Here is a 9,649-nt window from a genome sequence, read left to right on the forward strand (position 1 = left end):
CACTAGTGTACATGAGACGTGGGATAGAAACTCCATCATAATTGATGATGTAGATACGCATTTTGTTGCGCATGAGTTTGCTGAGTCCGATGATATCGAACCACGCTTCGTTGATGAATGAATGCCAACGTAGAGAAATTTGGCCTAAATGGAAAGATGCGATCCAGGTTAAGATGGATTCTCTAACGAAGAGAAAGGTTTTCGAGCTAGAGATGCCAACACCTCCTAACATAAAACCTATTGACTAATGGGTCTTCGTTAGAAAGCGTAGTGAGAAAAAGAGATGGTAATCTCGTCTTATGGCGCAAGGCTTCTCACAAAACGCCCTGGAATCGACTACGATGAGACATATTCTCTCTTAATGGATGTCATGGCACTCCACTACCCTGTCAGTTTGGTAGTTTCCGAATAACTGAACATGTAGCCTACAAATGTGGTCACTATGTATCTCTATAGGGATCTAGATACGGAATATACATGAAGATTCATGGTGAACTTCATTTACCCAAGTCAAGTGGCTCTAGACCATGGAGCGCGTTTACAAAGAGGTTGAAACGCTCACTAAAGTGACTACTTGATTGGGAAGGGATATGCCCACGCGTTTCTATGACAAGTTTCGGATTCTATCGCGGTTCATGTTGGACATGATCTTCATTAGAAGCCCTTAAAGAGTTAAGGGAAACCGCTGAACACTTAAAATCCGAGTTTGAGATGAAGGATTTTGGGAGAACATGATTATGTCTCGGTTTGGAACTTGAGCATTGTGTCGATTGATGCTTAGGCATTTTGACAGGGTCAAGCCTTCAAGCACCCCCATGATCGTCCGTAGTCTTGATCCTGAAAAGGATCCTCTTCGTCGAAAGGATAATGATAAAGATGTGGTAGAGGCAAAAATGCCTTACTTAGTACAATAGGCGCATTATTGTACTTATCTCAATGCACAAGACCGGACATCTCATATGTTGTGAACTTGTTAGCTAGATATAGCTCTGCGCCAACGCGACGCCATTGGATTGGTGTAAAAGATATCTTTCGATACTTGTGATGTATGAATGATATGGGCTTGTTCTATCCCTATAGAGAGATGATGGATTCGGACCCATCACACACCAGGTACGCCGCCAACCCTGGCTTGCGTCCATTATCCCCATCCCAAAACGACATGTGTTTTGGAAGGTTTTGCTGATGTTGGGTATCTCTTTGACCCACACAAAGGTCATTCCCAATCCGGTTAAGTGTTCACCATGGGAAAAGACCGTGACATCTTGGAGGTCTACAGAATAGACCCTAGTCGCTATATCTTCGAACAATGCAGAGATCATTGCTCTTTACGAAGTGGTTCGTGAATGTATATGGATTGGATCCATAATTACGCATGTTCGAAGCAATTGTGGTTTGAAGTCTACCACAGATGAGCCTACGAGCATTTAGGATAATGCTACTTGTTTTGAACAAATGAGGCAAGGCTACATCAAAAGCGACAACACCAAGCATAATCAGCAACAACAGACACTCCTCGAGATCAAAGTGAACTAGGTTCGATCTGAGGACAGTGAGGCAGACTTGTTTACTAAGTCATTGCCTAATACCACGTTCGAGAAACATGTGGCAAGAATTGGCTTGCGGAAATTATCTGAACTCCCATGATCGTAGTCATCAGGGGGAGGTGCAGACATCAGGGGGAGATGTCTACATGTCCGTCTCGAATCGTGAAGGGTGTGTTGTGCTCTTTTTCCCCTTCGACCGAGGTTATTTTTGTCCCACTGGGTTTTTGTTACTCGGCAAGGTTTTTAACGAGGCAACGAGAGAAGCACCGCGTTTGGGCAACACAAGGGGGAGTGTTGAAGGAAAACCTAATTTGTGTTTAGCCCAAACTCTAGGTTAATTGACCTAGTGGTAATAGGATTTAATTAGAAGGATCTAGAATCCTAATCAATGTAGAATTACTTTCCTTGTATGATTGAGATTCTATGCATTGTAATCCTCTATATAAAGAGGCCCCTATTATCAATGAGAATACATAGAAAATTTCTCCCAAATTCAATTTCTCTACAACACATTCAAAATTACTTGGCGAATTATATCTCTATTACTATAAAGCCAGGCGTGGTCTTTGAATTTTTCTGTCCACCTTACTTGGCGAATTATATCTTTACTACTATAAAGCTAGACGTGGTACAAATTTGCTGCCCGCCTTTTTTAGTTGGGTGAATAAATACCCACGTTCTAAATTAATGCCACAACAAATCATATCTCAAGATTGGATTACAGCTTTTCAAAAGTTTATTTGGACATGAAATGAGAATCATATGTCAATTAGGATTTTCTGGGTAGGTTTGCATGAAGATGGAAAAGAAAAGTTGGAGTTTTTGGCTTTTTGTTGGGTTTCATTGGTTTCGGTACTGAAGAAATAAGCAAATGGTAAAATATTTCCTTTTTTATTAACCATGGTTAGACAAAGATAAATGTGGCATTAATTTAGAAGGTGGTGTTCTCCCTGCCCCCCACAAACAAATTTGCTGCATCGATCCATGAGAAAGATAAACTCGATCTATATTAATTTGCAGACTAGTTTTCCACTTATTTTCACTTAGTAAATATTACTCACCAAAAGGAGATATGTTGATAAAACCGTATTAAAACATATCGATATAGAGAAACCAAAGCAATGTTGTAATACATAATATATATATATATATATATGTATATAGCACAATGCATGTACTCATATGCTCATATCAGATTATATCGAATATCTGAGATTCTGAGCAGCTAGGTTTCCTCTGAAATCATTTCACTTTTGTTTCAAACCTTCCCTCCTGCTCCATGCTACTGATTTTGTTTGACAAAGCTTTTCGGTTCTTCTGAATCTCAGTCGGGAGCTTAACATCCGTTGCCAAACCAACAATCTCAAGAAACCTTATCAGATACCAAGTAATATCAATTTGCCACCATTCAAAACCGTGTCGAGCTGAGTACTCAAAAGCATGGTGGTTATTGTGCCAACCTTCTCCATGAGCTAGCAATCCACATAACCTAAACAACACAACATATTAAATTTCATGGCATTAATCACTATCAGTAGCCAATAAACATATCATTAACTATGTACGTAGAGAAGATACAATATATAATAATATTAATTACCAGTTGTTTTTGGACAAATCACCAGTATCCCATACTTGGTTTCCCCATATGTGGCAAACCGAATTTAATGAAAAAGTTACATGGAGAAAAAATGTCATTCTCACAGCCTACAAATAGTTACAAAATAAAAAGAACAAATAGTTAACTATTAGTTAAAACTAAAAGGACTATGAATTTAAAAATATAAAAAGGTAAGAGAAATTTTATTACCAGTGCCCAAACTAAATAGGGCATTCCTCCTATGCGATAGAGTACAACTCCACAAGCAATACAATGATAAGGGTACGTGTAGTGAAGAAACTTATAATATGTCTGTTTTTTCAAATCTCCAACATTGTATAGTTTTCCATCATACTGCACAATTTCAAAGTTAATTAATAGTAAGTACGTGTAATTAAAAAAAACAAAACTTTCATTTGTACAGGAATAACAGTGTGTAATAAAATGAAGAGTACAGGAGATTTATACGCACATTTCCAAAACGTTTACGATAATCAAGGATCCAACCAATGTGACTAAACCATAAACCCTTAAGAGGGGTATGAGGGTCATTCGGCGTGTCCACAAACTGGTGGTGACTCCTGTGTGAGCTAACCCATTCTAGTGGACTTCCCTATAAGACCAAAACCCAACTCCATAACTTTATAAATTACATATATGTTGTATTCAAAAAAAAAAAAATTACATATATGAGATCTTCACCTTTCCGATGTGAAATATTTAAGAATTCAAAAAAGAATGAAATTTAGGGCATAGATGAACCTGAAGCGAATGAACGGCGCAATAGGCGAAGAAGTATTCGAGCCATTTGGGAAGCTTGAAGCTTCTGTGGGCGAGATTTCTATGAAAAGATATAGTTACCCCCACACCAGTGACATAGTAGAGTGCTACGCCCAACCAAAACGCAGACCATGTGAAATGAAATGGCGCCAGAAGAGCAAGAAGATGTATAGCAACAAGGGTGAAAACATTAACTATGTCGACACCGTTCCATTGCCTCCCCAGAAAATAAACCGGCTTCTGCACCATCAAAGGTAGCCATGCCATCTTCTTGCTAAGCTTATTAAGCTAAGTTTCTGCTCTCTTCTGTAGTTCTGTACCAAAATATGAGTGTGTGCACAAATATATATACACGCACAGAAAATGGAAGCTAGTTAGGTGGGCCGCTGGTTAGATTGTCATATTAATTGAACCTTCACTAGCAATGTACGACTGCATTATATTTACTTTTTCATGTTCTGGTACCTACCGAGGCAATTAATAGTATTTGTAGCGGAGGAAGAAAAATAAATGAACTAATTAACTATAATAAGCTGGTTCGGTGCCTGAAATGTATGAAAAACTCATATTTCATACTCTGAATTCTGGCGAGGGGCTTCTTTTTCTTCTCGGGGGAATACATTGCACTGTACTTAATTGTGTGGAAAATTCTATAATACATACCCGTATCTCATACGCACATTTATAAGTGTGATAACAAATTCGTTGTTAAAGTGGTAATGTTGAGTCATATTTTGTGTAATCTTAGTTATAATAATGGTAATTACACCATTTACGACCTTGTTACAAGTTTTTGAACAAATTTGTTGTCAATGTTGTAATTTTTGTTTAATTATATGTAAATAGTGTAAATGAATATGGTAACTTTGTTCTCAATGTTGTAATTTTGATTCAAATAATTGTAATTTTTGTTCAAATAAATGTAAAATGAGTGTATGATAAACATCACAGTACCATAGCTTGTCTCTAATTGTGTGGGTGAGGCTAATATATTGGTGCACGTCATTAATTCTTCCAATCCAATTTGTACGTGGTATTCATGTATATCCTATTTTGTTGGGTTGAGTATATAAACATCCTTACATACAGTAACGAAGAAAAAGGAAAACTTAATTATGCACGTCGGCATGTGCTTGGTGAGTGAATAATATTGGTTCTAACCTGCACATTCAGAAAGAAAAACTAACCAGCAATTAACTGCAGCATCTTGGCCGGTGGCCAAAACCATTGTTAGAGTAACAAGTGTTGCAGACTCCAGAGAGATCCAACCGAAGCTGCAGGCAACAGATAGAGAGGTTCAATTGATCTACAAAGTGAAAGTAACATGGGCTTCATATCTATGATCAATTGGTAATCGATAAAGTTGACCAAATCTTTATAAATTGTCACGCCCCGAATTTCGAATAAAGATATTCAAATCCGAAACGCGATAACTTAACCAACTTTCCCGAAAGTGCAAATAAACTTTTTCAATTAAAACTAAGCAATAACAATAATCCAAAAGCATACCCTTAATAAATACTCAAACACTCGAGTCAAACGTATAACAACAAGTGTTTACAAAAATAAAATGAAACACGAAAGTGAACGCTCACTAGAGCATAATTCAACCAGCAGTAATAACAAAAATAGGTTAAGAACCTAAACTGCTGCAACTACACCTCGAACTCAGCCCTGGTGGTCCTGACCTACAGGAATAACCGCTACACCATGGAATAGTGCACCGGGATTGCAAACAACAACCCGGTAAGCTTTTGAAGCTCGTATGAGTAATCTCAATTAAAATGACTCACGTCACGCATGCTTATAATTTCTCAGCTTGTGAGATAAAATAAAGCAACAATATTTAACTCCACAACACAACCAAACATACAATCACACTTGGTAAAAATTAGTAATTTTTGCGTAGAAATTTAGTTCAGGAGATCACTTGAAAATCAACAATAGAAATGAAAAAGGAAAATAAATAAATAAATCAAACAACTCACACTAAAACCAATAATTCACCCTTCAACTCCGAATACACAATCTCACAAAATAACTCGTTTCAAAACTCGACATCGTTACCTCAATCGTAGCCCGTCACTGCCTAAGGTTATGGCATCCGATACACTCGCGTCAATCGTAGCCCGTCACCCGCTTAGGGTTATGACATCCGACACACTCGCCTCAATTGCAGCCCGTCACCGCCTAAGGTTATGGCATCCGATACCCTTATCTCGATCACCAATGTGATAAAAGGTCCTTAGACCGAACATTTGAAAGTCTACTTGACTCAATCATTTCCTCAAGCAAAACACACTTTTACACAAACATCAACACATCATGATAATTGTACGCTCGTAAGAGAAATGCTCGAAATAACAATTCAATAAACTCTCAATCATTACTTCACCAATGTCACACCATCCAATATATATATTCCACGTAAATATATATATATGATTTCCAAAAATTACGCTAAAACGCTAAAAATCGTAACTTGCTCATATGATTTCCAAAAATTACGTATTGTACATCGATATGTTCGTATCGATGTATAGATCGAGAAGAGGGACGGAAACTGTCCCTGAGGTGGCCGGAAATGGCCGGAAACGGCCGCCACAGACGGTGGCAGAGCCGCCGTCAACCACCGTGGATGACGGTGAAAACAGGCTGCACCTCTTCGTCTCAACATGTTGAACAACTTTCATAAGTAGAACGAAGTCTGAAAACAAAAGGAAGTGATCGAAAAGTACCTTGGAAGCTCCGAGTTTGCCGGAATTTTCCCAGTTTCCGGCGAGCTTGAGTGTTCCTGTCAAAGCTTTACTTCAGGTCCGATCCTTCTTGGATATTGTTCAGCATCTTGAGGCGAGTTCAGAGAGCCAAGAATATCGAGCAAAGGTGGCCGGACTTGAGAGAAAACGCCGTTGACTCGAAAATGAGCTCGGGTCGGGTTTCGTTGCTGCGGCGGCTAAAGGCCGAGATAGGTTGAAAGGCGGCCACGGGGAGGTGCGCAAGGTCGAGACGAGGCTAACCCAAGAATTTCACTTCCAAAGGTGGCCGGAGGAGGAAGAAATGGCCGTAAGACGTTTTCTGGCGATTTCCGGTCGGGAGGAGAGAGAAGAGAGCTGGGTTTCCAAAAATGGAAATCTGGCATTTTCTGCAATTTTCAGAAATTTCAGTACTTTATACAAAAATGGAAAGTTTTCCCGAATGCGATAACTTCTTCACACGAACTCCAATTTTCGCGTTCCACATATGCACGAACTCGTATCAACGCGCTCTACGACTTTCGTGAAGGAAGTTTTCACAAAATCCTCACATATCAAAAGTCAAACTTCGTAACCCCCCTAAAACGTGTATTTCGAATAATTATTCGTCCCGAAATAATTCCACTTCACCCTCAAACCACGAAATCGTACTAATGAACACTTTATTAAATCCCAGAAATTTCAAGAATTAATAACTAATTTTCGAGGTATTATATAAATTCATAGACAAATTTCTTATCTTCCCATGTGAAATTCATATTATGAACTTCAGTCCTTAGAAAATACAATAGCATTCTTGAACCACTTCAGTCTTCAGAAAGTTCAATGCCCATAAGAGTCATTTGACCCTTGCCAAATTTTTGAAAAAATCTATTATATATGTACTGTGTTTATAATTTTCTATAAGAGATAGAAGAGATAATTCACTATTTGCCCATTTTAAAAGAAAAGAAAAGTTAATTTACTCATCAAAGAATACTAACTTCTTTTGTATCTATTCCCTCTCTTTTTCTTGTTTTTCAGTAGTATGTTTCTCTTGTCATGATTTACAGGTTTTCTTACCTATTTTATTATACCAAATAACTTTTAGGTGAATATGTAGGCTATTTGGGTGATTAAATTTGTAGCATAAGGTATCTACTTGAAAACCACTCTTCATTTTTTCTTAAACTTTGCTATGCATTGATCCCCTTAACAAAATTTCTGACAACGCTATTCAGTGGCGGATGCAGGAATATATACCTCTGGGGGCAAGTTGGAATAGACTCATTTATTAATATATTTGCACCAAATGGGAAGCAGAGGAGTGCAATCAAAGAAACCGATTTTAATAGAAAATTTCAAGTGATTCATTCATTAACAGATTTTCACTAAATGGGAAGTAGTGGAATGCAATAAAAGAAACAGAGTTTACTAGCAAATGTCATGTGACTCATTCATTATAAACTATCATGCTCAGTCCTTGAACTTGGAAAACAATGTTCAATAGTACAAAAGGTCTAACAAAACAGAGTGTTTGCAAGAAGCAAAATAGAGCACATACCTAGAAAAATAGAGAGTTTGGAACACTAATATTCTCTTTTTCACAAAATAGAACAACCTGCTCAAACAAAGAAAGTCATCCACTCTCCCTTAAAGTTCGCAATTTTCTCTTGCACACTTTCACTAAATCCATAGCATTTACTATGTCCTGATCATCTTTTTGTAGGGCTTGTGATAACTCATGAGTGACTCCAAGTGTAATTCTCATCAAATGCAAACTGAATATGAAATCAAATGCAACATCTTTGGCTATGCTATATTCTAACCAATTAGGGAAGTCATTAAACCAATTAGAGACAAACCTTCGTTTGTCTTCTCCGAACTGTGTTTGGACGAACTGATGATTTCTAGCTGACAAGGACCTCTTAGCAGATACTCTCTTCTAATTTTATCCTAAGATTGTGATGATAATATGAAATTTTAGTCCTTACTCCAGGATCGGAAGGAAGATTTTAATTGTACACAACTCTGTTTTGATCTTTCACTCTCTATAATGGGTGATGATAACTCATTTGATGTTCGTTTAAATAATCTCTCCATTTTTAATCTTTCACAACTGCAATTTTAATAGAAAAGAGTAATTTAATCTAATTAACAAAGTCGTTGATTTGGGAAGTAAACTAGAAGATGAAGAACTGACCTTCAAGATCATCAATCCAAGACTGAATTGCAGAAGGGCAGAGATTGAAGACTCAAAGAGTTGAAATAGGACTCTATCGAAGACTGGAAGTCTGGACGTATTGAGTTTGGTTGTTTGGGGATTCTCAGTAGAACTAAAAGAATGGGAAATGGGAAATGGGGTCGTCTGGGAATGGCCGTCAAGCTTCAGCCTTTACATATATATATATATATATATATATATATATATATATAATTATATATGAATGATAGTGGCATAGTGCTTTGTGAAGCAACACCATACATATCAATTATCTATTTTATATATATATACAGATTCTATCAAGAGCGGAGGTCCGCTTTGAAATTAAAGTGTGAACTTTGAGTTTTGGGTCACTTTTCGGTCGTGGATATGCATCTCAACCATTCAGTTTTTAGGTACTAATGTATAGATCATCTCTGCAAATTATCAGCCAAATTGATAATCGTTAAGTCATTGATTACTGCCTTAAAGCTAGTACAGTTCAGGTTGACAGATTCAGTTCGTCGATTAGTTTAAGTGAGTTAGATACCATAACGATCATCAATTTGGCTAAAAATTTGCAAAGATGATCTATACAATAGTACCTAAAAACTGAACGGTTGAGATGTGGATATGCAATCTAAAAGTGACCCAAAACTCGAAGTTCACTCCGTAATTTCAAAGTGGAACTCTGCTCTGGATAAAATATGTGTGTATATATATATATATATATATATATATATGGGAAGGTTCTGAAGAGGACGTCCGCAACCCAGAAAAAGTGCGA

General features: G+C 37.4%; 1 protein-coding gene across 3 annotated transcripts; it reads right to left on the reverse strand.

Annotated features, from left to right (window-relative positions):
- Window positions 1-2,537: 2,537 nt before the first annotated feature.
- On the reverse strand, window positions 2,538-7,076 carry LOC112190290 (palmitoyl-monogalactosyldiacylglycerol delta-7 desaturase, chloroplastic). Of its 3 annotated transcripts, none has more exons than XM_024329723.2 (7): window positions 6,666-7,076; window positions 5,115-5,201; window positions 3,910-4,233; window positions 3,620-3,760; window positions 3,358-3,501; window positions 3,148-3,254; window positions 2,538-3,036 (listed from the first exon to the last, which is right to left on the reverse strand). In XM_024329723.2, exons 3-7 carry the CDS (start codon window positions 4,192-4,194, stop codon window positions 2,790-2,792), a joined length of 924 nt encoding a protein of 307 aa, XP_024185491.1. In that variant the 5' UTR covers window positions 4,195-4,233; window positions 5,115-5,201; window positions 6,666-7,076; the 3' UTR covers window positions 2,538-2,789. The 3 variants fall into 3 exon arrangements, with proteins under 3 accessions (XP_024185491.1, XP_024185489.1, XP_024185492.1); XM_024329721.2 differs by having other exon boundaries at window positions 3,910-4,241; XM_024329724.2 differs by having other exon boundaries at window positions 3,910-4,241; window positions 5,089-5,201.
- Window positions 7,077-9,649: the final 2,573 nt, after the last annotated feature.

Source organism: Rosa chinensis, chromosome 2 (assembly GCF_002994745.2).
Source record: "Rosa chinensis cultivar Old Blush chromosome 2, RchiOBHm-V2, whole genome shotgun sequence".
NCBI lineage: Eukaryota > Viridiplantae > Streptophyta > Magnoliopsida > Rosales > Rosaceae > Rosa > Rosa chinensis.